General features: G+C 47.2%; 1 protein-coding gene across 1 annotated transcript in view; it reads right to left on the bottom strand.

The window, feature by feature from the left end:
• The window catches only part of LOC128887243 (fringe glycosyltransferase), a 74815-nt gene that overhangs the window by 10899 nt on the left and 36135 nt on the right, over nt 1-27781 (bottom strand). The window contains exon 6 of the mRNA XM_054142931.1: nt 6096-6181. Coding sequence (XP_053998906.1) covers nt 6096-6181 — 86 coding nt within the window. The remainder of the gene's footprint in view (nt 1-6095; nt 6182-27781) is intronic.

A 27781-nucleotide genomic window follows, 5' to 3' on the forward strand; every position in this document is an offset into this window, starting at 1 on the left:
TTGATTTACGTATGAATCTTAATTTCGTCGCATTAACTCTGTTATAGGAACGATTATTTTTTGTTAATGGAATAATTGGTTGTTCATCCGAGGAACGGTCGTAGAAATCTCCAGCAGCGACGAAAACGAGGAGGAAGTCGTTCGTTTTTGTTTAGGAAATAAGTAGCCAGGTGATTTGTAGCCAGCTTCGTCGCCGGAATGAACGAAGTAACCGGCGATTTTAACCGGTCTTCGTTTCGTGGTCACCTTATTTTACCTATCGGAGCGCACCTGCGCTTCATCCTCGTTTTCTTCGCGGTCGTGGAACCCTCGTTGCATTGCAAATGCGCGCGTAGTGTCCGCGACCTAGCCTAACGAGCTCACTTTCACAGTCGCGGGGACTTATGATTTCTCTTCTGCCACCGGCACCCGTGCTCGCCTATCCTTCCTGTAATTCGTTCCATCCGGTGCTCGCGAAATTAATTGCAAATTGAATCCGTGAAAGGACGAATCCGTTTCGACGATTAAAAATTACTTGGGTCGGTCTAGATCCGATCCAAGGGAGTTTGCATCCAAGGAAGTTTGGATCGGACGTGTTTGATCTAAGGAGTAAGTAATCGCAGGGAGCTCAAACTTGCACAAAAAAAAAAAAAGGATCGTTAATGTCAACAGTCTCGTTACAAAAAGGAATATTAATTCGTCTCAACCTGGTTCTCCTAGTTGGATAAGATCCATTGATAAGATCGGATCTTGTCTCATTTAGTGGAACTCGCGCTGTTAATCACTTCGACATACGTTTACATGCCACGTGGAATAAATAGAATTAATTCCCGCGAACTATTTACGCGCTAATAAGATACCTAGCAGCTGGAGACTGTCCAAGCAACGATTACTCGCACCTGCTGGACAAGATCTGCTGGATAATAGTCATACCTAGGTCGAGACGCGTTAAAGTAAAGTCGCTAAAGTAAAAAGCTAAGATAAAGTAAATCTCGAAGTAAATCTCAACTGAATTGCAACTAATAAAGCTAAAAAAAAATCTCGCAGGTGTTCGTAGAACAGGGCATTCGACCAATCGCGAAGTTGCATAAAAAGCAGCGTGAAACCGTTCCTGGATGGACGTTAGTTGGAGGATCACGAGGAGCACGTCTCAATCCCGTTGGAATTCCCCTTGGACGAGATCGATATCGATCCGTCGCGCGTTTCCATCGATCGAGTGGCGCCCCGGGGCACCGAGTGTCTTCCATTTCTGATGGGGAACGATCCGCCGCCTCGTTCCGCGACGAATGAAGTGCCGGTACGTGCACGCGTTGCGCTCCGATAGTTTCCGCCGACTGGTCGATCGCGATATCGATAGACGAGTTGACGGCCGTCGCGATCCCTTCGAGATCGTCTCGTTTCAATCTCGACACCGGGAATTCCATCCGTCGCGATTCAATCCTACCATCGCGTCTTCCTTTCGAATTTCTGTAACGACCACCTCGAATCACGATAACGGATTGTTTATCGCGAAACGAACGTACGTTTTATATCAGCGCTATCAAGTTTTATCCTGTTACGGAAAATAATTAGATTCAGCTTTAATTTCCGAAGTAAGTTACCCAAAATTAATGTAACACTGCGTGAATTCTGGTGACTTATTCCAGGAGCTTATCTAACGGATCTAATAGACAGAAGATACGTTCTATGCGAAATATACTAAATTCGAGGGTGGATAAAACAAATAATATTAAATTCTTTCTCGACTCTTTTCGTAAACGTCTACTATGGAAGCTAAAAGTCGCCGAAACTGAGCAACAGCATCTGGCACAAACGTTACCAAAGCGACACGTGGGATCGACGAAAACGAGCTCACAATTGTGTCATCCTGTTGTCGATCCCGATCGTCGCACCTCGTCGACAAAGATCCCATTTCCACGACCAGTCCGCGTATCGTTCGCGTTTGTTTGGTAACCGAACGGCTCCCCGCTATTGGACCAGCGAGAGAAAACAAACAAACGTGTCGTCGAAGTCCCACGGGCTCGATGGAAAGGGAGAAAAAAGGGGTAGAGGGACGGGAGAAAGAAAAGAGGGAAGAGCGGTCTCGCGTTCGAGGATCTCTTTGATTCCATTATTGCTCGCCTAATTGGATTCCTCTCCGCGATCGCGGCCTGTACATCTATAAACCCGCGGCTGGTGAAACCAATTTGGGCATTCCTGCGTATACGTGTACGCGGACCAGCCCGATCCAGTGATCTATAGATCCTCGACGCCCCGACTCCTCGTTCGCATACCTACTCGTGGCCCTCGCCAACCCCACGTCTTGCCAATTTTCGTTCGAATCGATCGTCAAAGGACGAATACTTTGACCCACGCTGCCGAAACGCAATCTATTCTCGACGCGTTCAATGGGAAAAACGGAGAGGGAGAGCGGCCATTGGGAAAATAAAAATAAACGTAGCGCCGAAACATAAGTATAGAGTCGCAGGCCATTACCTGTCTGCCTATCACAGGGAGATTCCACTCGTCGGTTCCGAAAACCCACTTCTCCATTCCGACGTTTCTCAATCGTTCGTAATGAAGTAAGAGTCGTCCAATTTCGTTTCGTAGGTGTCCCGTTTCTTTCCATTATTAAAACCAACCGAATTACTTGGGTGCCTCGCTTTAAATATCTCACCCTGCACACGAAATTCTTACTTTTACCGTAAACAAATAGCCGAGGAGCCTAACAAACATCGATAATAAAGCCTCCTTCTTACACCTTTTCCTTTCCCAAAGCGAACGATCGCTCCGAGGCCCGAGACTCCCCCCTTCGAATATGATTAATCGTTTCAGGTGAAAGATAAAAGCGTCCCCGTGTCTCTCGATTGCAGTTCCAGGTAGAGAAGTCCGTGAAACGTGTTCCCAACGCGATTGGTCCGTGTACTTTCGGCCCCCGAGCCGTCGAGGGCCGTATAACAAGGAAATGATGGAAACACAGATATATTGTCCGCGCGGAATCGAGTTTCCTGTGGTCGTGCGTGCACGTGGGTGGCAATCAGCCTTCCGTAGGCCCATTGTGACCAGACCTGTTGCGTTCGTCGTTAATTAAGACCCATCTCCTCGACGAACCACGAGAAAACCAGTCGTCCTCCCTCCTCGTTGCACGCGATCGACGGCTGATACGTTGCAAAAATTCCTCGCATTCCCTGTGCACCGAGATCGCGTTCGACTCTGTTCGTAACCCGTTCCCTATCGATACTTGCGATCGCTTCTACGCTCATCTGCGCGCGTGTCGCGTTACGGAGCCATTTGTTTCTTTTTTTACGCGCCAAATATTATCAATTTTTACACGTTACTCTTCTTGAATCCGCTTTCGAGAAACGTAGAACGGGTTCCATCGGTGGGCGTGACGCTTTCTCGCGAATAAAACGAGCGATGGGTACAGGAAGCGTGCCGTGAACTATTTGAGAAACCATAAGCGCGATTTTTCCAGCTATTAATAAGGCCCGCGATGCGAGCGGCGATAATAGAAAATCAGTGAGAGAGTTACGATCGCCATACGCCAGCTTTCAGTGCACCGTTATGAACGCGGAGCATCGTAAATAACGAACAGCCACGGCTGGAAATAGCTCCGAGTGAAGCCCAATGGAACCAACAGAAGTCTAGCTCGCGTCGTTAATCACGAGTTGCGCTAGATAAAAGTGCAATCGAAGCTACAATCGCCGAATCGCGAAGCGTTCAGGGGGAAACTGGTGTAATCGAGGCGTTGACTCTCGTGCCATCCACGTATGAAGCCTCGACAGCCATTTACGAATAACGGTTCACCGCTTTCGAGACAACAGATAAAGCAGATCGCTCTGTCGGTAATGTAACACGCTTGATCGATAAAGTAGACAGCTCTGCTGGCAATATTCAACTCTCTACGGATAAAGCAGGTTTTCCCAACGATAATATAGGAAGCTCTGTCGATAAAACCTTTGACCAATTCAGGTTTTGCATAACCAACCGCTGCAACGCGTCAAAGAGTCACGAAAGTCACCAAAGAGTTGAATTCTTGAAAAGAGCAACCTAAATTGCTCCACCATTCCCACCCCATTAGCTACCAAAAGTCGCCGACTCTCAGCTCCTGCACGCTCGAAGCCCCGAATCCCAGTTTTTCCCGCCACTCCCCTGTCGACGTCTCGACGTATAACGAAAAAAAAAAAAAGAAAAAAGAAAAGTGGAGCATCGAATACTCTTCAATCGGTCCCGTCCGCGGCGCAACCAAGAAAACAAGAAAGAAACGAGGGAGAGTAGTGGCAACGTCCCTGAATGAGAAAGCGGTTCGATGCACTTGCCACTCCTTTCCTCCGTTCCTCCTCCCGGCGTCCCTGGTCCGTTGTTGTTCCGCGGACGTGTTGCAACACGAAAGGAACGAGCGTACAGGAGGCAGGATAATGCCAGGACCGTGTATACTACGCGGAGCGGACGGAAGAACGTGGACGAGAACGACTGGGAAACGGGACAGAGAAAGGAAGAGGGAGAGATCGAGAGCTTGATTCGAGGGCCCTCCCAGGTGCTGGGCTTTTTGCCGGTTACAATCGTCCAACTCTTTTCCTTGCAATTCTAATCCGTTCCAGTATCTAAAATCGCTAAGATAGTTTTAGGATTTATCGACAGAGCGCCCTACGTTATCGCTAGAACGACCTACCTTATCTATCGAGCGCTAATGTTACCAACGGAGCTGCCTGCTTTAGCGATAAAGTGTATTAAGCTACCGGTAGAGCAACCTGCCCAATCGACCCAAGCGCAAGTTCTGCGCGTCCGAGGAGAAGAGGTACAGTCGCCGAGTACCGAGGACAGACGGCAGGCCACTGCGTAAGGCGTAAATAATGATTTACGAGAAGACGAGGTGGGAGGGGGGCGGCGCGCGGGGGGTCGGAGGGGAGCCCCCTGGAAGAACTCGCGCAATCGCGGCGTAAACGTCGCTCCGAGCTCGACGAATTGCTCCTCGAGACGAACTTATTGATAATAACGCGAAGATGACCGCGACGTATGCGCGTCGCGATAAACAATTTTGATTGCGCGCCATTAGCCCTCAAGTGGAGCGACCGCGTCTGGATCCGACGTCGTCTACGGAACGTCGACTAATCGAGTAGCTGCGTGAATCTAAAATAACATAGCGCAACGACAAACAGAGTCTTCTTCGTCTTCCTCCTCTCCTCGATCTCGAGATAAACAACTATCGACGATTCGTTAATCGAAATCGCCACCAACTACCCTTGATTTCACGTACCTCGTGAAAGCGTTCAAACGATCGAGAAACCATTAATTTATGAGTGACTCGATAACTTTCTACCGACACGATTTCAGGAGCTAATTAAAAAAGAAGAAACAAAAAATGGAAGCAGAACGGTATGTCGTATCGTTAAGAGGCAAGTGGTAATCGCGGATCGAGGAAAACGATCAATCGTGGCTCCGTCGAGATCCCCGAGGATGACTCGGCGCATGCTCCAAGCTGCTCGATCCTCGTCAGGTAGAAACGGATGGCGACCACGCGGTACAAAAGGAGACACGTTCCACCGGAACGCGATCGATAATGCGCATTTTCACATCGCGTTAGCCGCGTTAAGCTCTGAAAGGTGCCGAAACGAGCTTGGAACGTAGACACCTGCGCGAGATTTGGAGATGAACGATCTCAGACGATTGAATTCCGGGGGAAATTGATTCGATTAAAAGGAACATTAGATTTGGCTGTTACTTATCGATGAATTCGATGGTTAGCCGTGGGGGTCATCGTGCTACTTTTTCGAGAAAATTAGAAAAATCCTCCGGACGGATTGATCTGGACTAAAACGATTATACGTAACTTTTATTACAAGGTTTGTACAAAGATAAAAGATTACGAATATTATTGATTTGTGAAAATAAGTCTCCCGGTTTGGAGGAGCACTGTCAAGAAGGTGCACGATGGACAGCTCACCCAGTTTACAAGGTGAATTCCCGCTCGTTAAGGATCGAACACATTACAGCAAAGGGGACCTCGCAAAAAAGGAGGCCACGAGCGACGAATCGGTAAAAAATCACGACTCGAACGATTCGCGAAGTCACGTCGAACGGGAGAGAGGACAAGGCGAAGGATCAAGGGAAAAATTGTAACGAGAACGCAAACTCACCCAGCCACTGGCGTCATTTTCAGCGCGAGAGCCCTGCTGATGCAAAATCCTGCGCCTCCCGTCGCGAACCAGAATTTCACCTTTTGCTGAAACAGAAAAAAGTACGGATTCGTTAGCAACAATCTCCGTGTAAATACGAATCGAAAATATCTTTTCCATTTTACAATCCAAGGCCTGGTCTCAACGCAACTTCGACTACTTGTATCCAGGCAACCAAGCGTCGGATTGCAAAATGGCAGAATGCAAAATTTCGGTGGCTTTTTGCGCGAGGTATCGACTCTGAGAAAAGGTGCCATATAAATTCATTAAAATGTATCTCCGTTTTTGTTTGTATACTTAAATACCAACGTATATAAAATTGTCGAATCTATAAGAATTAAATTTCTTCCAGCCTCGACCGCAACTGTTCGTCCTTTCGATAACAGGTGACGAAAAAGAAGGAAACGGAGGAGCGTCGAGTGTCGACGATCGCGGGAATTCCTCTTTTCGCGATATTTCCGGGGGCAGACGGTCCATTTGCTCGCGTTCTCTTCCGAGAGGATTTTCTCTCGTCGCTCCCCGAATTTTCACGCTCCGAATGCCGAGCGTGTTCGACGACGAAAGGGTCGTCCAAAGTAACGAGAAAAAGGGTCAACGGAAAGAAGAGAATCGGGGAGCCGTGTTTCCGATCGGCCTCTTCCCAGTGACCTGGAAATGCGACGCAAGAAAACGAACGACTACCGATGGCTGCGACGAGACACCGTGCACTCCATTTCTACGCTCCATTCTCCGAACTTTTTCCTCAGCTTTTCGCGAGTAACTAGATCGTAAATCTCATACGTTCGCGATGAAATCGATTACGTAAAATAAATGCTACGAAAGTCGTAAGGTAATTTGGTAATTGCAGCGTTCATAAAATTGAACAGGATCGATCAATGATTCCCGACTTCTGGTCCATGCGTTTTTCTTGCGCTCTGTGCGGTCTAAGACACGCGGCGCCATTCGTTCCGCGTGCCCTACTTCCGAAACTCGCTCGGACAGCCTCCGAAGAAAACAATGCGGCCTTTTCCTGAACTGTTACACTCGGTACAGCGACCAAGCTATCGCTGGAAGGTCGAGCGTAGAGAGCAGCGGAGCCGCGAGTCGATTTCTGACCGATCGTCGTGCCCGCAGGCCATTAGAGCCGGACTCCCGGCCGAGTTGGACGCCGATCCATGCCACCGATACTATCTCGACGTTGGTCTACGACTCGAGAATCGTGCTGCTTTCTAGGCGTGGTACATGACGTGCAGCCGTGAGCCCAACTCCTCTGCACGTGCGTGGCTACGTGGACAACAAAACCGAAATCTTACGACATCGACGGAATCTCGCAATCTGCTCGAAACGCCCCTCGTCCGATCGCGGGGGAATTTACACCGGAGAATTACAAGTTGGTTACGACGGCGAATGAAAATTCATCGGCAACGATCGCGGCTATTATCTCTTCTCTCGGATATCTCGACGTTTTCCAACCGAGGTACGTACTCTCGAGTCCTCGAGGAAATTGCCCACCGAAGATTCTCCGCAGCGAAAGAAGCTTTATTTACAAGCCAGACGATGTTATTAGCGTACGAGATGGGACTAAATCCTGATGGCCGCGGTTGCGGTTTTCCATCCTTGAAACGCTCCAGCGCGGACACCGGTTTTTACGATTCGCGTTTACTCGCGAGTTTAACGCTGTTAAGTTGGCCACTTTTTCCTCGAGGAGGAAGGAGGAAGGCTCTGGTACGATCCACCCTAGGAATTTCGAGTCGGACGACCGAGGAAGAAATGGAAAGCTGATTTATCAACATTATTCTAACTCTCCAACTACTTTCGGAAGACTTATCTACCTACGCTTTCTCATTTTTTTTTTTTTTATTTTAGACAATTTACGCTAGCCTCGAGCTTTTCGAAAGCTTTCACGACGATTTCAAGCGGTTCCAGACGAAACGATTCCAAACGCCGGCGGTGCACCGCCGCTGGAGGCAAAAAGGCAACATGCTAATGCGGACGGTTATTACCGTTTCCTCGGCCTCTGGCGCTCTTCGCAACGGGTGCGCTTAGCGTTCTTTTTAACTGCCGCGGCGTCCACCGATTACACGGATCGCTCTACTTTGGCGGCCGAGTTCTCACGTGCGATAAAACGCCTCTACGAACTGCTTAAACGCTGCCACGCTGAACCGGGTACCCGTGGTAAACTCGCGGGGCACAGAGTCGTCGCGGCAAATGTGGCGTTTCCCGGCACGAAAACGGAATCCTCTTCGCGTTCGTTCCTATCCCAAGGTGAAAGCAGAAGTTGCAATCTCTAAATCTCTAGCTGTTCGAGAGTTTCCGGAGGCATCGAAACAGACCCGAGTTCCCGAGTGTCCCGTAAACGTTTTTCCCCCCGAAAGCGTTTCGGAATCGCTGAGGGGAGCAGCTTATTGGGCCGAACGGGGGCCCGGGACCACTAAAATCCCAGCTATCTTCTCCCGACGATAAGGAGTCAAAGCGGCCGCCGGCGAGCAGCAATCAAGGAACCGAATTTATCTTTGGATCGCTGCCAATCGTCGCTAGGTAATTGGATGTAGGATCGTACGATCGTCTCCACTCCCTGTTCCCAGCCCACTGGACGCGCACTCAACCCTTCGACGGAAGGGTTCGGAATGTAATTAGTCAGAGGAGCGATATTCGCGAAGAATCTTCAGGTTCGACGGTTAGCGGTCGTTGGCTCAGCAATTTCTCGCGATCGAGACGATCGCTGTCAGGTAAACGGGACGAGCTATAATTAAAATCGGTGACTGATTGCTCGGGCTCGAGCGTAATTCTCCGGGCAGGTGTTTCGTCAATGAAACACACCTTTTACTTTCGTCCGACGAATCTCCGTTATTTTGGTGTCGTTGCACTCGAGCCACGAAAAACACGCTTTTAAGACACAGAAATTGAGAGGCCGCTAATCGTCGTGAATCGTATCGATGTAGTTCGTGTACTCGTCTAACGTCATCATGAATAACACGTGAATTGTATTTGTATAATTCGCGTACACGTTCAGCATAATTCTTGAACTACAATTAGTGTAATAAGTTAATTTAATATAAATTTAAATAAATTTAATTTAATGGTACCTTAATTTAAATAAATGATACCTGTACGAATACTTATTACCAGACTGCGGATCTTTATGCAAAGTAAAATATTCGCGAACTGGCCTATAAAAATTCAACCTAAACAGGAATTTATTTTATTCTGCAAATATTGTAACACGAACTTTACTTTCAATCTTTTTTATATTCTTGCGTATTGTTTGCATTTTGTAGTTTCTTGCACATTCAAATTTTCTATAAATGCATAAAGATCCGCAGTCTACTTATTACACTGACTGTATATATTTGTATAATTCATTCACGCATCCAGCATCATTCGCGAACGAACGTGAACTATATTAAAATAGAATTTCATGCGGACAAAAGGTACTAAATATACGATCGACCCATTTTACCCTCTGAAGTCGCCCTTAGGATCCAAAGACACTCGTCCCCGTCCATCAGGGCCAAAAGCGAAGGAGTCATTCGGGTGGATTGTGTCCCGAGGGTTTCGCCCTGTAGCCGTACACACGCGGTCGTTAAGACGTTAATTAGTCAGCGGAGCCGTCCCATTCCGGAAACCGGTAAACGAAAGTGCAGAGAGGAGAGGGTTCCCTGTCGATCGGGAACGACTGGGTCCCCGAGACGGTCGAGGTCGTAAAACGAGACCCCCGATGACACGGCGAGTAATATCTGATGGGAGAGCGGGTGGCTATCGCTCGATATATTAGGACTAATGAACAGATTAGACGCCCAGATACCGCTCGACGTGTACGCGAGACGTCCTCGCGTTGGATAGCTCGCAACGAAACGTCCAGGTGTAGAAATTAATTCTTCGACTCTCTGTCATTTATTATATATAATTATAACGCACAAACTTTTGATAGGTAATCCCGCGATTCATCTGCGTTAACTTCGTTTTGATTGTTTGTTAATATTTGTATATATTCGTTTATTTGTCAACTGTCAACTATCTTTGTTTACTATTTACTTTATTGCGTCAATTTTATACTGGCTTATGTCCGTATATTGAAATAAATAAATAAATAAATAAATAAATAACGCAATATTCGATCATTGATTACACGGTAAAGCACCGACCTTCGACACGGAATTACTTTCTACGCCTAATAAACCAAGAATTCGTTTCACCTAAACGCTCAGACTGCTGAGCCTCATCGAGAATCGATTGAATCGATCGATCAACGCCGGTGCCTGTACCCCGTCGCGCCACCCGCGACTTCCGTCGGAATTTCTCCTGTTCGCGATCTATAGCGACGCTAAAACGCGTTGTTATCGCCAGGGATATTTAATGAACGATAATTGCGTACAAGCCCCGCGGTCGATTTGCATGTCCACGTGCTCGGGCACGAACGTACGCGCGATCGACGATATCCAACGCGGTAAATAATAAAAGAGAATCGCGAGAACGAGCGGCATTAAAGGTGGCCTGGGCACGCCGCAATTCCGCGCTGGGCACCGGATGCGCCGCTGCAAAACGAAGATCACGCCGTGAGATATAAAGCTGCGGGTATAATAATATCGAAGTAATGGAGGTAGCGTACGTGGCATAGGAGCCGCTGATCCCTCTCTCTTTTCCACCTGGCTGGAGGAACGGGATACACGTCCTCCCGGGTTGGCTCATGGAGGCCGTCATGGGTCACGAGCCCGTCTTCCAACGCGTTGCTTCGAGCTGCTCGAGCGTTTCACCTGTCCTCTTTCGACGACGCCCGTTTCATTAGGCTCGCCGATACACCGAGCTATCGGGGTTAACGCTGAACATACCAAGACGGAGTCGAACGACTTGGAAATTACCTTCGGAATCATAGGTGCATTCGTTGTTATTTATTCGTCTTTATTTTTCACTTGGCTCGTTCCTCGCCAAGAACAATTCTTTGCGTACCTTACGAAGCCAAGGGTTGTTTAATTCCCGTACGAAATTTACGTATTTCTCCGCAGGTCCCCAAATGAAATCCTAGTTCTGGATTAACAGTGTATTTCACAAGAGCTCCAATTCGCAATGGCCATGACGATAAGAATAGGTTTATGTAAAGTGTCGATACGTTAAGCGTCAACTCCGAGGAAACGAGGCTTCCCGACTATCGAATTATGCCGATCGACCGATCGGGCTGGCCAGTTGCGTGGAATATTGACACGAGTGCGGGTAACGGCACCGAGGATGAGGCGTCTACGTCTACTCGAAACCGTGTAAACTCGATAAGCCCGCGGAACTTGGAGTCTAGATGTCCCTAGGCGAAAAGAATCGCGAAAGTTGTCTCGAAACAAAAGAGACCCTTAAAAGTATACGATTCGAGCAGCGTAAAGGTTTATTTACACGCGCGTGAACGCGTCCATTCAAAAGCAACAAAAAAATATTTAAAATCACTGACACTGATGGAATATTACGGAACTGAACGGATACGGAACCGACACGTTACGGATACGTGTAAACAGACCTTAAATGGAACGAGTGATCAAGTTCAATTCACCCTAAAACTCTACCACCGAAGATACTACAAGTTATCCATCCCAGAAGAGTACACGCGCGTCTTATCAGCGACTCGATCCCGCGGAAAGAGCAGCAGTCCGTCGATCCAGTTAGCGTCCCTCCCATTGTATCCAGGCTCGTAATTCTCCAGCGGGAACGGCGGCGCGTGAATCTCAATTTTCTCAAGCCACGTGTACCGTACATTCGTTACGGGTCATGCGTGCAGTCCCATCGCATTCGAACCGAACACAATGCGGTCCCTAATTACAGGAGGGGTTCGTTAGAGTCTCCGGGAAACTGGCCTGGTCGTGTGAAATACGACGCGGTACTTGCACGGGGCTGCCTGTAATCGTCGAATCGTAGTTCCGGTTTGTTGGCCACGTAATCACTTGATTTCGAAAACGGACCGTCGAACGTGATGTTTGAACGTGATGTTTGAACGTGATGTTTGAATGTGATATGTTCGAATGTTCAAATGTTCCGATTGGAAAAATTGGAGTAGAACGTCGAGTGCGCGAAATTCGAATTTGAGGGACCTTTGAATTGACGAACGACAAAATTGGACACGGAGATTCGTATCGATGTGTATAATCATTCGCGATCAAATTTATATATATATATATATATATATATATATATATATTCGTGCTTCTATGATACACCGTGCAAAAGTGTAAAGAAGAAATTTTTGGAGCCAATCGTTCCATTGTTTGTTACTCGAATAAACTGTTGCCCACGTTTGGACTATCCAGCGCAACAAAGAACCCGACAGAGAGAGAGAGGGAGCCTGTCGGAAACTGGGAAAAGAAGCCCGTAAATTACCCCGTTTCTTGCGTTTCCCTCTTGCGATTTATTTTTCCGGACAATTACGTGGGTTTTCCCCGCCACCGCGATTCAATAGGTAATTCGCGTAACGAGCACCCCTCTCCACCACCTACTTCATCCCCCTGAGAACGAAATGTCCGCGTAGCGCACGTATCAATCATTTGAAACGATTTAGGCGGCGATTTAAACGCGTTCCCGCGGTACACAATATTCCACGTTAAATTACTTCCATTAAGCGCGCCGGCGCCTCTCTCTTTTCCAACGGAGAACCTCTCCCGTGGTCGCCTCTTGACGCGCGGCAATTAATTTCTTCCCCTCGCGGATCTTCCTTTCTCCCCGTCAATCACGGCTCTATCTCCGAGCTGCTCGATTCCGAGGCGTGGTAGGTTTTTCACCGCGACCTTGACCGTCGTCGCGTTCACGCTTTTCCATTTGGTGCACAGTGGGGGCCATTGCACCCGTGGAAATTGCTTCGAAACGCTTCACGATCGACATTTCGTGACCCGAGGGATTTTCAGAAACTACAGGCAGTATTTGTTGAAATTCGAAGCACTCGTCGATAGTCGCATGCTTTTGCTGATTGTTACTAAATAAAATATTACAGTCTATGGTATCGTAGTATCCACGATTCCTGTACAAAAGAAGATGAAGTTGAATGAGAACGCGAATCGCGGGGTGTGGTAATGATCGCGTAGATAAAGTGACGCCCTCGGATTCCAAACCTTTAGACTCCAAGTTTTCAGATTTCAAGCCTTTAAACTCCGAACGTTTAGAATCGAAACTTTTAGACTCCAAATCTTTAGATTCCAAACTTTTGGACCTCGAGTCTTGAAAATTTCAAGCCTTTAAACTCCAAACTTTTAGACTCTAGACTTTTAGACTCTAAACTTTTAGACTCAAAATCTTTACATTCCAAACTTTTAGACTTCGAATCTTCAAATTCGGTGCCTTTAAACTCCAAACTTTTACACTCTAAACTTTTAGAATCCAAGCCTTTAAACTCCAAACTTTTACACTCTAAACTTTTAGAATCCAAGCCTTTAGATTCCAAACTTTTAGCCTTCAAGTCTTCAGACTCAGTTAGGTAAACATCAGTTTACCCCGGTTCCCAAACGAAATTTCACGATAAAACCATCGGATTCGAAATCCACCATCCTGAAAAATCTCCATCCAGGATTTTTCACGCGAACCTTTGGGATTCGCGAGGCTCTGTAACACGGTGCTAGGAGTCTATGGGTTGGGTCGTCGAGTGGATGGAGGCCATCGAGAGGGCAACGACGCGCGAAGAGAGGAAACGAGCAGGACGGGAGCTCGCGAACGCATTAGATATACACGGCCGATTCGGGTGGGCCCAGATACTATCACCGGTGGCTGTACAAGGAAAGGGAATGACTTCGATCTCTCCGGCTGCTTCTTTTCTTTCCCCCCTGCGGGCCGCATTTGAATAACACAACGCGGGTCGCAGTCACGAGAGGCCACGAGACTCGCGCGGAATTCCGGGGTCAGATGAACTCCACCGGACAAAACGACCACTGGTGTTCCGACTGATTCCCCGCTGTTGTTTCCCGATGTTCCTCCAGCCGTGTTCCCCCGGGGGAGATTCGAATCTCAAGGTCGACCTGCCCCCGTTCCAACCGGAAACGAAAGAGAAATTTTTTCTCTTTCGCGTTCCAGATGCACCATTTTTCTTTAGAAATAATAATATGTAATATACTATGTAACAGGTGTAGAAATTAATTACGCGTGTTTACATTCGATCAGCTATGACTGTACTTTAAATAGAAGCATTCGGTCGGTATTTCGTATGTGAAATTGAAATTCGTTATAAAACAAGTTTCCTCCAAATAGGCACGGAATTAATAACCACGTCCAATAATATACATAATAAACATCAAGGATCTGTTCCTACATGTTCCTAAACAGCCACCGTAAGCCCGACGCCGGCAGGAAGTTAAGAGTAAGAACTCCCCCGAAGGATTCCCGTGGTCTGGATCAGCGACGACTGGTCAATTATAATTGCAACAAAATTTCCTGCTCCCGTCCAGGCCACTCGACCGGACGCGCTCATAAATAACGTTGATTTTCCAGGAGAGTAAACAGAGAGATGTAATCGGCGCGATAGTTTCACGGCGGCGTGCACTCTGAAAACGATTCCCACGTTCGTAACGCAGTTCTGCGCCTAGGCCGTGATTTCCGGAAGATTTCGAGCGAGCCGAACCAACCGTGTCTTTCCCGTGCGTCGATTAATTAGGGGGACCCCCGTAATCGACTACCGGGGACCGTTCGCGATTCCTCGTCTTCCGAGGTAAGCCACTCGACTCCCGTTTCTCGGCGAGAGTTCGTACCTTCTCGAGTTCCGGCGCATCGAACCTAGTCCAGTTACCGGGGGACTCGTACGAGTCCCGTAACGGTTAGAAACCCTGAGATCGTTTAGCTAATATTTCTCCGACCCAAGTGGCACATACTTTCCAGTAAACGCACAAAGAAACGCTATGTTAAATTTCATCTGGATTGGTGGAAAATCGTAGGAGTCAAAACAGGGAGATCGCGCAGAAGTTTCGTGTTTCGTTTCAATGGTTGCATTATTCTAGGCTCGCGTCACGCTCGCGCGACGCATCTCGAATTTAATTAGCCTGACGCAATTAGCCGGCGGGATAATTGCGAGACTGGGTCGCAGTGCAAGAGACAACGGACGCATTCCGCGTAAATTTCCAAGCGGTTCTCCCTTCTTCTCGGAGACGTCAGGAGGCTTGTACTTTCGGGACGTAAGATCGAGATTCAAAATCTGTCCGCCTGTGATTTTTTTTTTTTTTTTGGTTGCTCTATACGTTCCCGCGAAAAGAGTAATACGATTAATTCCTGGAGATATTAGTCGTTTCGATAACTACGATATTTTGAAACTCCGAAAACCGAATAGGCTAAAATCCATTCGTTAGTTTTCGTTGAAAAAGAAAAGTACCGAGCATTTCTCGACGAAACTTGGTAGAAATCGAATCGAAATAATCTAGTTTCGATGACTCGTTCGGTATCGGTCCAACAAAAATTCCAAACGATCATCTCGTCGAGACTGATGAAGACGTCTCGGCCGAAAATAATTTCATTGACAACGGCGGCGCGTACGACCGCTTTCCAGCTTGTAATTATCGTTACTCGAAAGTACGTACGACGCCCGGAGAGGTTTATGGACGGTCCGAGGGTATTTCCACGCTCATTAAGGACCGCCTTAATTTCGTTAGCCGCGGGACGGTAGGCGAGGCGAAATTATCTTCGGACAGCCGCGCGTATCTGGAGGCAATGCGGCTCTAATTAAATCCGTCGCGGCCTGTAAGAGGTGATGGCGTGGGACAGGGACGCCGGCCGAGAACCGACGATGGAACAAGAGAGAGAAAAGCTTCATTATATTCCCGTAACGCGTGTCTCGCGAGATGAAGACGCGACCGCGCGGCTTAAGCCTGCCACCTCGCCGCTCCTACGAATCGCGAGCGAAGCTGAAAGGTGACGGAACCGCGCCAACGAAGGCCGCTGAGCAAAATTTCATTCGAATAACGGACGACGAAATCAACGAGCAGGGATTTCCTTAGTGAGAACTCGGAAGATCCGATAGCCTTCGACTAATAAAATACTCGCACATTTTTCAACCAGATTACCAGAGACGCTGTAAAATTTCAACGAGCCAAAGAATGACACGCTTAGATACGGAAGAACTCGCGTGACAACGTATCAATCGACGCAGTAAAGATAGCGATCAGCCACGCATACACCTTCAACGGTCTGCTGAAAATGTTGCCGATGCTGTTTGGCGTTCGATAAAACTCGCCTGGAAGTTAACGAGGTTCGATAAGGAGGCGGATCGAGGGATTCGTTGTCGCTGGCGAGATTTCGAGCGGTAGCCGTTCGTTCGGAGCCGAACCAAGTGGCTAATTAATAGTTCTGGGAATGGTCGAGAGGTGAGGAGAAAGGATTGCAGGATTGAGAATGGCAGGAAGGAGAGAAACGGAGAGAAGGGCCACGGAATGCTGGACATGTGGCGCGCATCCGCGTGCCGTCAGCTTGCGAACAGGGCGCGATTTTCTGGCGAACGCGGGAATAGGTGATAGCCCAGGGCCGTATCCGCGAAAACGCGTTGCTTTCGCTGCGATTCTATCGTATTTGTCGAGAATTAATTAGGGAAAGGATGTCGGCTATGACTGATTCGAAAACAAAACACGATTTTAAAGTGCCATTTGCTAGCAGAATTTTTGTTGCCCGTCAATTTCTTCGACTTCAACGACGAGCTCAATGTTTCTTATTTTCCTGTACGGTCAGGATTTACGACGAATTTCCATGATTTTAAGATTTATGCCTCCCGAGCAGACGCGAGCGCGGATAATAATTCTTCCCTGTTGACTCGCGTTCGTTTACGATTTACGTCCACTTGGTAACCGTGTTGCGCACCAACGTTATCGGGGATTTTTCCGAGCGGCCGTACGCAGAGCCGTGCCTTATTTATTTCAGTTATTAACACGCTTCGTCGTTTCGATTCCGCCTCGAGGCAATCATTTTTCGCGGCATGCACGAGGAATTCGAGTCGTTCGTCGTTTGGATGCTTCTCGGTCCCTAGTCGTGATCTATCTTACACGGAGAGGGGAAAGGCAGGCCATTTAGTCTGGACCTTGCACTTGGGAACGCCCATATTTACGGAAAACGACGCTTAACCCTTTCAAGGCAACTGATTATACTACTGCTCGCCACAAATTTAAAATTAATTTTTAAACGCCTATTGGTCACAAAGATGCCTCGCATAGGTTACCTCTCATTTCCTCTCCACAATTTCATTTACACGCATATTTTTAAATGATTTGTCTAAAGGTAAATGTGTTAAGTAAAATATTTTCAATTCTGTCTTCAAAGGGTTAAAGAGGGAGGACACTGTGTCTTCAATGATTGTTTGTAAGGAGGCTGTACGATGGAATTTCGTTGGAGAACCAAAAACATTTGATATGTGTTTGCTTGGTTTGAATCAAATTCGCATCGACTCCGTAAAGAAAGTATTATTTACATAACCGAGCCTAACCAAGTATTCCAACCAACCCTGCCACATATCACGCAAGAAAAAAGCTTCCAAATGGCCCGAGATCGCTCCGACGTGGATAGAAGCCCCGGCCAAGCCTCGAGCTTTGTCTGCTCGGCTTTTTGCCGCACTGGTAATAGGAAAACCGCAGAATCGAACGAGCAGACTTCCCTTCGGGAATTGCTGCAACGGTTGCTTTCTTCGCTGACTGACCTTCTAATGCAAGATCAAGGCCGACGTGGCTGAGAGTGCCAGTCGAAACGCACCTCGAGGAGTAACGCTGACTTAATGTACCATCAAATTCTTAATTGGACACCTACAGGACCCATTGTGTCATTTTCTAAAGATATTATTGATAAAGTAACATGTATCTGTAACATCAGCCAATACCTATAACGTAATAACGTTATTACTTGACTGCCCAATGCTTCAATCTAAACGACTAGATTTCAAACTTCCGACGGATCTCGGTGACTGTCTAACAGTCTTAGAAATATCTCTGCGACTCTTTCGTTCTTAGAAAGCGTAGATTTATATAACAAAGTTTAACTATTGTACATGTCCGATTAATTTGTAATTCATTTGTAACCCTGTGTTATACCGTGCTCGCTAATAGACCTTGCTGTTCATGCGACCATTATAAATAAATAATTTAAAAAAAAAAAAAATAATAAAAAACTACCCACAACGTCATCCACCGTCAAAGAGGTCACGCATACAATTTCTTTGGTTTCGCCGAGCGATCGCAGGGTGGTTGGCACGTCCCTATTTTAAAATGGCGTCGAGTAACGAAAATTGCGCGGCCGTCCTAAAATCACCAGGTTCCTTCAATTAAGGCGGCTGGTAGCGGGATAATTATCGGCCGGAAGGATTCGACGGATGGCTTTAATGAAACGTCTCGTATTTCACGGGGAGAGTGCAGCATTGGGTCCGCGCGTTGCGTACCTGGTCTCTCCTGGCATCGAGTGGCTCTCTTCTTGCTCCCTCGTCCGCGGAATGATTAATACGGCCACTGGAGGGCCGCAGGTTTACTGCTTACCCGCTGGGGCCACCTACGGCTCCCTTTTTTCTCCCCTTCCATCTCGACAGCCCGTTTCATCTTCTCTTTCGACGAACGACCGTATTCTGCCGCGGATTTCCCGTTTACGAACCATCCCCTTTCAACCAATCTCGCGGATGGACACAGATTTCGCGAAACGAATGGAGAACGGGATAGATTCGAGAATAGGATTCTAGAAAATGGCTCGATGTAGGAATAGAAAATTGAGTGGTGAGCTAGGTAGCAACACTTTGCGAAAGCTCGTAAATAATTAAGAGTTCTGACTTCGATTTCGATAGTTCTATAGTCCCGGATCAATCAATATCTCGTGAGTCTCGATTGTAATTGTATACGTCCCATTAGGGTTGAAAGGATTAAGGATTTATCTACTACCAGCGACAACTACGACGACTTGACCAGCGTGTCTGACCATTACTCGCCATTTCTACTTGCTAATTGTTGCTAATTTACGTTGGTAATTTACGTTGCTTCCGTTACGTCAGTGTCCATTTCGATTAGTTGTAATCGTTTAAAAAATTGCAGTTTGCATAGAAGAGGTATGGTACGTTAGACAATACCAGAAGTAGTAGAACTGGCCAGTCGTGGTCAGACACGGTTAGCCAAAGCTTTCGATTTATTTGTACGAAAACGAAGCTTTCTATGAAAAAATGTCACTCTTCGTTTTCGATTCGTTTTCAAGTAAAGAATCATCCCTCGTTGACGAATACAATTTATTTGATGTCGTTCGCATTTGACCGCGTGTTCCTTCGCGAATCGATAGGTGCATAGCTAAAACCGATTAGAGACATCGGAGAATAGAGAACAGGGCAGATCCACTCGAATCGAGGGTTGGATTCCAGCGAAGGAGACGAGACCGTGGGTCGATCCACGGTATCCACGGAATGCCTCGTATTTCGAACAAATCGCACGATCGGCCACAATGGAGCCATTACGCGAACCCGCGGTACTCGTTTACAACGGACCCGATCGAGTCCCCTTTTTTTTTTTTTACCGAACTTGGGAGAAACGTCGTTTACCGATCCTAGATCGCGAGAACGTGCTCGAACCAGCTCACGGGAAACAAGGTAATCAATTCTTATTGCGCTTTGTGCGCGGCGTCCACCCCGACAATCGCGTCGAAATTTATCGTCTGACCGTTCGCCTCGAAACGCGAAAAAACGTGCCATGACATTCCTGGTCGTCAAATGTCTCCGGGATCGCCATACAGGGCGAGTCCGCACAACTGGGCGTGGCGACAACCATGAACGCACCTTCGCAGCTCGAAATTTTCACCTTTTCCATTTATTTTTATCTATGGGACGACGAGAAATGAATCTCCGAAAGTTCTTCCTTGATTGCTTCAAAATTTTGGCACCTAGTTGCGTTCGAATTGCAAGAGAAAAATTTCAAATAAAATACTTTGTACAACGTACTACATTCTTATTGAAAATTCTTATCGAGAAACAAAGTTCGTTCTGTTTACCACCGCCATCGCCCTCCGCAAATGATTGGACGAGCGTGATCGTTAGAGTACGACCGTCTCAATAATCGAGAAGGCGTTCCCGTTATTTCATTAGCATACCTGTATACAGGACCGAGTCGAAAAATATGTATCTCTCCCCCGTGGACGCTGATTAATTAATACACATCCTATTATCGATCGGACGTTGCCATTAGCAGTAAATCTTTCGTCGATTCACGTATCGAGGCCACCTTGATATACGACCGATCTCGTATTTGGATCTTCGTAAGAGGGGACCGATGGAAACCTCAGCTAGACGCGCGAGCAACGTTGCGACACGTGGCGGTTTTTTTTATTTTATGTAAACTTTCATTTTTGTTAACAATTTACTATTTATTTTTTGGCCAAAAAATGAGTCAGTGCGTCGCAAAAGTCAATTTCAAAGACTAGCTTTGTTTTCGACATTTTTTGCTAAAATTACGACACAAAAATTTTTCTTTATGCTATACTAAGTGTTAAATAAACCCTGTAAAAATAAATCCTATTCTTTTCGCGATACTCTCGAAATTAATTATCAAAATTAGGCCATTTTTTCAGCCTCTAGAGCGGCGTCATCCCCTTCATTAACAACTACGAGGCAGACGCGTGGCACCTTCGGCTCAGGTAGCGTAGCTCGAGTCGCACCGCAGGCTGAATGGGTTAAGAGAACATCCGAGTCCGAGAAAGTCGTAGTCGTGCGCATCCTGGAGCAAAAAGGGGATCCCCCCGCGCCGGCATAGCAAGAAAACGTAGCCGGGGAACAATAGGACGTATAGAATCGTGGAAAGAAATATAGGAACGTAATTATTAGCGGTTGGTCCAGGCCAGGTCGTTACCCGAGTGCAATAAACTCGCTCGCAGCTAATGCACTGGAATAATTCTCCGGACTCGCGTCGGTTCGTCGAGACACGGGTAATCCGACGCGCAAAACCGACGATATGGATAATAACACCGACAAAAACCTCGTTGCAAGAAAACGTATCAAAGCCCCTCTCCCGTTCGAGTACAACGAGCTTACGAATTCGCGTCAAGGGGACGATTCTCGAATAGCGAGGAACGAGCGAGCAGCTTTCGTCGGCGAATCGAACGGTCTCGTTGGACTCGATACCTCGTCTCCTCTGTATCGGCTTTCCAATTAACGCGCCGCAGAGGAGGTAGTATCCAAACAGTCGGGGTAAACAACCCCGGCTCGAACTATCTCGATAGTCTCACGGTATCTTCGAATACGACGATCTCAAAGGGAGGCAAGTTGCGAATTTTTATAGCGGACTCTATAAAATTCTTCTTGAATCAAATGGCGGGCGCCGGCCCCCCGAACTTAAGTCATCTTTTTGCTGTTTGCGAGATTGTCCGGCAAACACAGATCCCGAAACTTCAGACACATTTTGTGTGAGATTGGATATATCGAGGAAGCGATCTCAGTATCGTTTCATTTTCAGGTACCCTGTTCGATACTTTGTTCAAGGAACCAGAATGTGGCGGCATACAAACCTAAACGGTCTGGAAATACGAGAGGGACCCTGATTTCCTTTAGGGTTTCCTCGCTGTTCTTTCGTTTAGCCGAAACCGTGATCGAGACGAGTAAAGAGCTTACGCGTAGTAATAAAGTTCAGTTTTAATTGAAAGTATAAATACAGCGTCTGCAGTTATTCAAAACACCCATATCCAATCCAAGGGTTTAACTTGCAAATAAAACAAACGACTGTCCAAAAGTTCGGATACGGGAGGCTCCACTGCAGTGCTAGCGCTAGCGCCCGAGAGTGTTACTACGCGGTGGAAAAAACGACACAATGTATCCAGGCATGAAAACATGCAAATACTCGCGCAATTATCTCCGGAACGTCCGCGGCGATCGCAGAAACACGTGCAGCGCCCGTGCGCAAGGCTGTTGCGCGTTGGTAGTCGTGATAATAAAGCGTCGGTGAGGGGCTTACACGGCACCGTAATAAGTTCCTGGTTTACGGTTCATCGGCAGGTTATCCCGCGGCTGGATCGGCCTACCGGCCAACAGAAATCCCCCGGCTCCTGCAACGGAGTCCGTGCACGGTTCTCCTTCGCTCTCCTCTTTCACCGGATCACCCTTTCACCGGGGGCGTGGCTCGCAATATCCCGCTGCCGATGCAGCCGTAATTACACCGCGGTCCAAAGAATGTAAACCAACGATCGACGATCTCTGATTAGGTCCGTCCGCGGCGGACATTTTCACCGGATAGGTTACTAATCACGGTGTTCCTTTCTCGAGGCGTTTTTAACCCGCGCCGGTTACCGTTCCGCCAGCGACGGGTAGACGCAGCTGTTTATTTGCGACGTCCACTCGTCAGATTATGTATAATTTCAGCGTATAAGAACTTTCGACCAGGATACCTGTAGATTCAACAAAGTCTCGTACGTACATATAGAATAGCGCGATATGCTTCTATTTACACGTATCCGTAACGTGTCGGTTCCGTATCCGTATCAATAACGTCACGGAACGGTGTCGGACGTGTGTGAACGTACCCATTCGAAATAACAGAAGAACATTTAAAATCACTGGACACTGATGGAACATTACGGAACTGAACGGATACGGAGCTGACACGTTACGGATACGCGTGAATAGACCTTAAAGCGACCTAGTAGATTAACGCTGTCATCGACAGACCTACGACGTGTCAATTTCGCGTCGATTATTTTCCCCGCAAAAAAAAATCACGAAGGTTGGGTTGAAAATAAAAGATCTACCCATCCTCGACCTATCCTCCCTAACCGTCCCGATTTGGTCCAATTTTTAATTCGCGTCTTCGCGAGTTCGTTCGGGATGACTCGTCGTCCCCGTTATTCAAATAAACCGCGTCGGAAATGAAATCAACTGCCTCGAACATGTCAGCCAATTAATTACGCTCCTCCGATTCATATTTATTCAGGGAGCCTCGCGGCCACGGTGATTTATCGTTTTCTTCGCGAAGCTCGGCCAAGGCAGCGTGTCATTAGCAAATTATCCCCCGTAGCGCCCGGCTGCCACGTGAAACGATCGCCGCTACCTTTATTTCGCTTACCGATTTTTCGCGACGTTTCGTCATACCGGGGCGACGCGCGCGCGCCTTTCACCCGATCGAACTCGCCGCGATACTCGGTCCGTGCGTCGAGGAATGCAAATCAACGGCAGGGGGTAATTATCCAGCGTACAGAAAAAGAAAAATGGAGCGGTACGCGTGGAAGTTATCCGCGGTTACGCGAGTAACCGTGCGCACAAAGGCCCTGTCGTAATTACTGCGTTCGATCTAGGAACGGTAATTGAACGGCATCGAGGATTTCTGGCCTAACGACGCGATAGGCACGAACAATTCCGCTCGAACGCGCGCCGGTGCATCGACTAATTTTCATCTTCGCGCAACGACAAAAGGTGAACGTTCTGCTTCTCTCCAATTACAACGGGACTAATCACCAGGTTCAAGCGGACGTCCAGCTGGGTGGACGATGCGCGGCATTCTGTGGAAACGAAGCCCGTTGATGGCGATTACGAGCGACAAATGGGGAACAATAAGTTGGATAATGGTAGCGGTAGTTAAAATGATCTTTTGAAACAATCGAGGTACCGCGATAGATATCCGTTGTCTTCGACGACTCCGAAGTACGCGATGAATTATGTATCCATCGTATTTCCTAAGAGCTTCGCTTAGAATAGGTATCTAAAAATCTCTAACTACGCGAGTTTTACAACAGTCAAATTGCCCCGTGCCGCTTCGTCATTTCTTCTTACATTCTCTCGTGGCTAACAGCTGTTAGCTAATGGCTTCGCGAATATTTTCCGCGACCGAGAAACTCCCGGCTACGATTCTAAACGCGACTAACCACCTCCCAGCCCCGATGCCAATAAACTCGGATCCAGGCTGAATGTCCAAGGGAATCTCCTCCACCCTCGAACAGCTCATTCAATCGTCGATCCTCGAGTTCTCCAGCGTGCACGTGCAGAGCCTCTAGGTCCGCGAATAGTCCTGCCACGGCAGGACCAAAGGAACTCGAGGAGCGCACGGTACAGCGAGGAGGATGAAAGAGGAGGCGAGGAGACTGGAACGACGGGACATGAACGAGGAAGTAAAAGAGCAAAAGAGAGCGGAGGGAGGAGTAGAAGGGCGAGTATTTCTCGGGCAAATATAATATACGAGTACGCGAAGCCCCCGGGGAGAGCAACGTCCACCATACCCGAGACCATAATCTCGGCTGGAAGATGGTACCACACCCATGGGGGGTCGGCGGATACCACGACGAAAGACGCGGCACGAACCTCTGCTTCGCCTTCCCGCAGAAACCGCGGCTACCTTTCACCATCATGCAGATCGGGGAGATGTTTACTCGAACACAAATTTTCGAATAAAATTTTCATCGCTCTTCCGTCTTCGAAAATGGCTCGCGATAACATTTCGCAAGTAAGCTTGTTTAAGATTGCGTCGATTAGAAGATGACGACGTTTGACTGAAACCTACGTCAACTCTGTTAGACCTTGTGTTGGAATGCAACGATTGCCACTTTTAAGGACTCGAGGAAAAGGCTCTGCTTTTCCTTAAAGCTGAAAGAGGGGAGGGGTCGTAGCAGGGACAGAAAGCGTCGACCCTCGGTCCGACAAAGTAAGTCAACCGGTACGGATCGTTGAGAATTCGAACACTCTTCCTTTGATATTCTACATCGTAATCTTTGTGAAAATAAATTTCTAAAATAAAATTCCAACACCTTGTACTATCTAATTTCTAACGCAGGTATCAAAAGACTACATATTTAACATATTTAATATTTCAATGAATATTACAGAGATATTTCAAGCAGAGTGAATTTTTCAACGGGTTGGGCCACGTGTTAGTGTTAAAAGAACTCAAATTTTAGAAAAATATTTTTGCGATAGGGACCACCCTAGTATTTGTATAATGTTCTATTTTGCGGGAGTGTGCGTTGTACCGTCAGGGGAGTTATCGCGTTTAAAGCATCGTGTGCACATGCGTTACCGTTAGAGCCAAGGTTTTAAATGCAGAAGGTCCGCGGTCGAGTGGAAACGGGGCACTCGCCGCGATAGATTTCTCAGAAAGTGGCTCGGCGATCTCCGTAGGAATGCAAGCGAATATCGCGAAATGGGAACATTTACGGCAGCTCGTGAAATGAGATTCCTCCGGCTATCATTACGGTCTAGGTTAGCACAGATTTGTTTAATGCCAGCAGGAGTAATCGTCTCAGGTGAACGCGAGACGGACCTCGACTGCCCAACGCCAGGAAAAATATTTTAATAATTACGAGAGGGGAGAATGATGAATACAGAACTTTATGTCTAGGAGGAAGGACCACGGATGCCTTTGATAAGTATTTTAGAAATGTCGTAGATTCGATGAAAATAGTCACTTGAATTGTACGCTTAAGTATATCTGATACAACTTTTCTAGAATGAGAAATCATTTTAAAAGAAAATTACAAAGGGGCGCCTTTTCAAAAATGTTTCGTAACGTTTCTGTGTGATATTGGGTATTCGAAAAAGTTCGTGGCGTATCTCGACCATTCGCATGATTTCATTGCATCGTTCTATGATTGGTCGACTACATTTTGATACAACATTTTGTCCATAAAAACCACGAACATTTTCCCAAGCCTGCGTAGGATTCTTGCCTCGATCGAGTGACAAAACGCCACGAACTCTTTCAAATACCTAATATTTTGATGTATTATTCTAGATCCGAGACGAACGCGTAGAATATTTGCTAGTAACGTGTAATTCTGTTTCGCGAACAAAAGAACAAGAAAAATCATTCCAGGACGTCCCTAATTCAAATAAAATTTTGCGATCTCGGGTGCAAACGAGACTGAAGTGGGTTAGCGTTATCGATAGCTCGACGGCGAGCTCGATCGACTTTCGAGGAGGTTACGTGCACCGATACTGGTTCGACCGGATCGTAAGAAGCCTGAATGAAGAGGAGTCCTCGAGGTGGACTGAAAAACACCAAGCACCGAGTCGGCCCTCCCTTTATGCGACCCGTGTCTGCCGAACAATGTCCATTCACTCGAGACGCCCAGTCCCCCTGAATATGTTCCCAATAAAACTAAAATACAACCGCGAAAACCTTCGATCTCCGTGGCGTCTAGGGCGCTTGCGCAACTCGCTGCTCGTATGAATGCTCCTTGCTTATTTATTTATTCAGTTTCTTCATTCTCCGTACCGATTACTGTATTTTCTCAAGCTTCATCGCAGCAAGTTTTACTTTCCGTTTCCAAGTCGTTCGCGAACGACTCGTTCACCTTTAAACGCGTATATTTGTAAGTAAAAAGAGCAAGGGAGCTTGCTCGCTTCGTCCTAGAAGAATCGAATCTCATTATTTCCGATGGTCGTTTAATTTTCGTTTAATTTTCGTTCAATTTTAGTTTCAAGCGACATAATTAATTTCGAAGTTCGAACAGTCCTGCGCGCGAACCTTCGCGTACGCGTGTCGCGGAGGGGCAGGTCCTGTAAGAATCGTCCTGCGAGAATTCTTTGTATCACCGACAAGCGGATCGGCGCTGCTATTAATTTGTCTAAACGGATGATAAATGCGTTTGAGAATTTTTTCTCCGAGCCCCTCGACTGGAAGCCCAACCGTCCGACTACTACGATCCTTTTATTCTCCCCCGCTCTCTTGCTGTCCATTTTCGTTTTGCTCTACCGACGAAGGAAAAAGGATTAATGGGCTTATAGCATGACACCGTCGTTCGATAAGATCGCGGGCCCGTTTTAGCTGTCGGCTGCCGGGCTCTCTCGGTGCGATCATATCGCGAGGGAATCCAAATCGCGTCGTGTATCTCGCGAGTCCGCTGGTAAGACAGCCCTTTTATCGATTTTTGATCGCCCGAGCCCCGACTTTCGACTTCTGACAGCGCCCGCGGTTCCTTCTGCGGTTGCCATTCGAGGAGAACTTTTCGTGTAGGGTCGTTGGAACGTCGACCAACCCTCGAACATTCTTCGACGGAGAGAAGGTTCGCAAACCCTTCGCGCTCGCGGCCGTCTCGGTGTATGATTATACGATGAAATTGATAGTGAAATAGTAAATAAAATATCGCGCGATTGCAAGAGGAAATTGCAGACTAAATTCCAAGTGTCCCTGATCGAGCGCGTAAATTAAACGTTCGAACGAAGGAACAAATTGCAAACAAGTCGCGTTGCAGACCGTTGATTCGTCGACCATTTTTTTTTTTTTTTTAAGTTCCAAGTTTACATAGAAGAAAACTTATACAGCTATTTCTTATCGGAACTTGTATGTATAAATAGAACTAGATTACAGAAACATAAAGAAGATACGTTTGGAGCAAAAATTAGATCTTAACATGTATGAAGAAATTTAGAAATGATGGAGCAGATTTTGTTGGAAGGGTTGTAAAGGAGAGATTCAGAAGAGAGAGGGGGGGTAGAGTCGAAGCAATTCGTCGACCATTACTCGAATCAAATTCTGCCTGTCTCTGCTTCTTTCCCTCGAGAATCGCTGTGTAAGTGTCGGGCCACCCGCGAGGCGCGAGAAAACGAATTTCACGCTGCTAGCTGCCAACCGCGACTAAAAAACGAGACGCTACTCGTTATTGTCTTCGCTGGCCGCCACTCGAGCCGGAAATGGGAGGTCCCTTCGAGACGTCCGAGTTGCGAAAAAGGACGGATGAAATACCTGACTCGCGTATACATAAACCTTGGAATAAACTAACCTATATATACGCGTCATCTTCTATCCTAGAAAATATTT

This window comes from Hylaeus anthracinus, unplaced genomic scaffold (genome assembly GCF_026225885.1).
Source record: "Hylaeus anthracinus isolate JK02 unplaced genomic scaffold, UHH_iyHylAnth1.0_haploid 11985, whole genome shotgun sequence".
Lineage (NCBI taxonomy): Eukaryota > Metazoa > Arthropoda > Insecta > Hymenoptera > Colletidae > Hylaeus > Hylaeus anthracinus.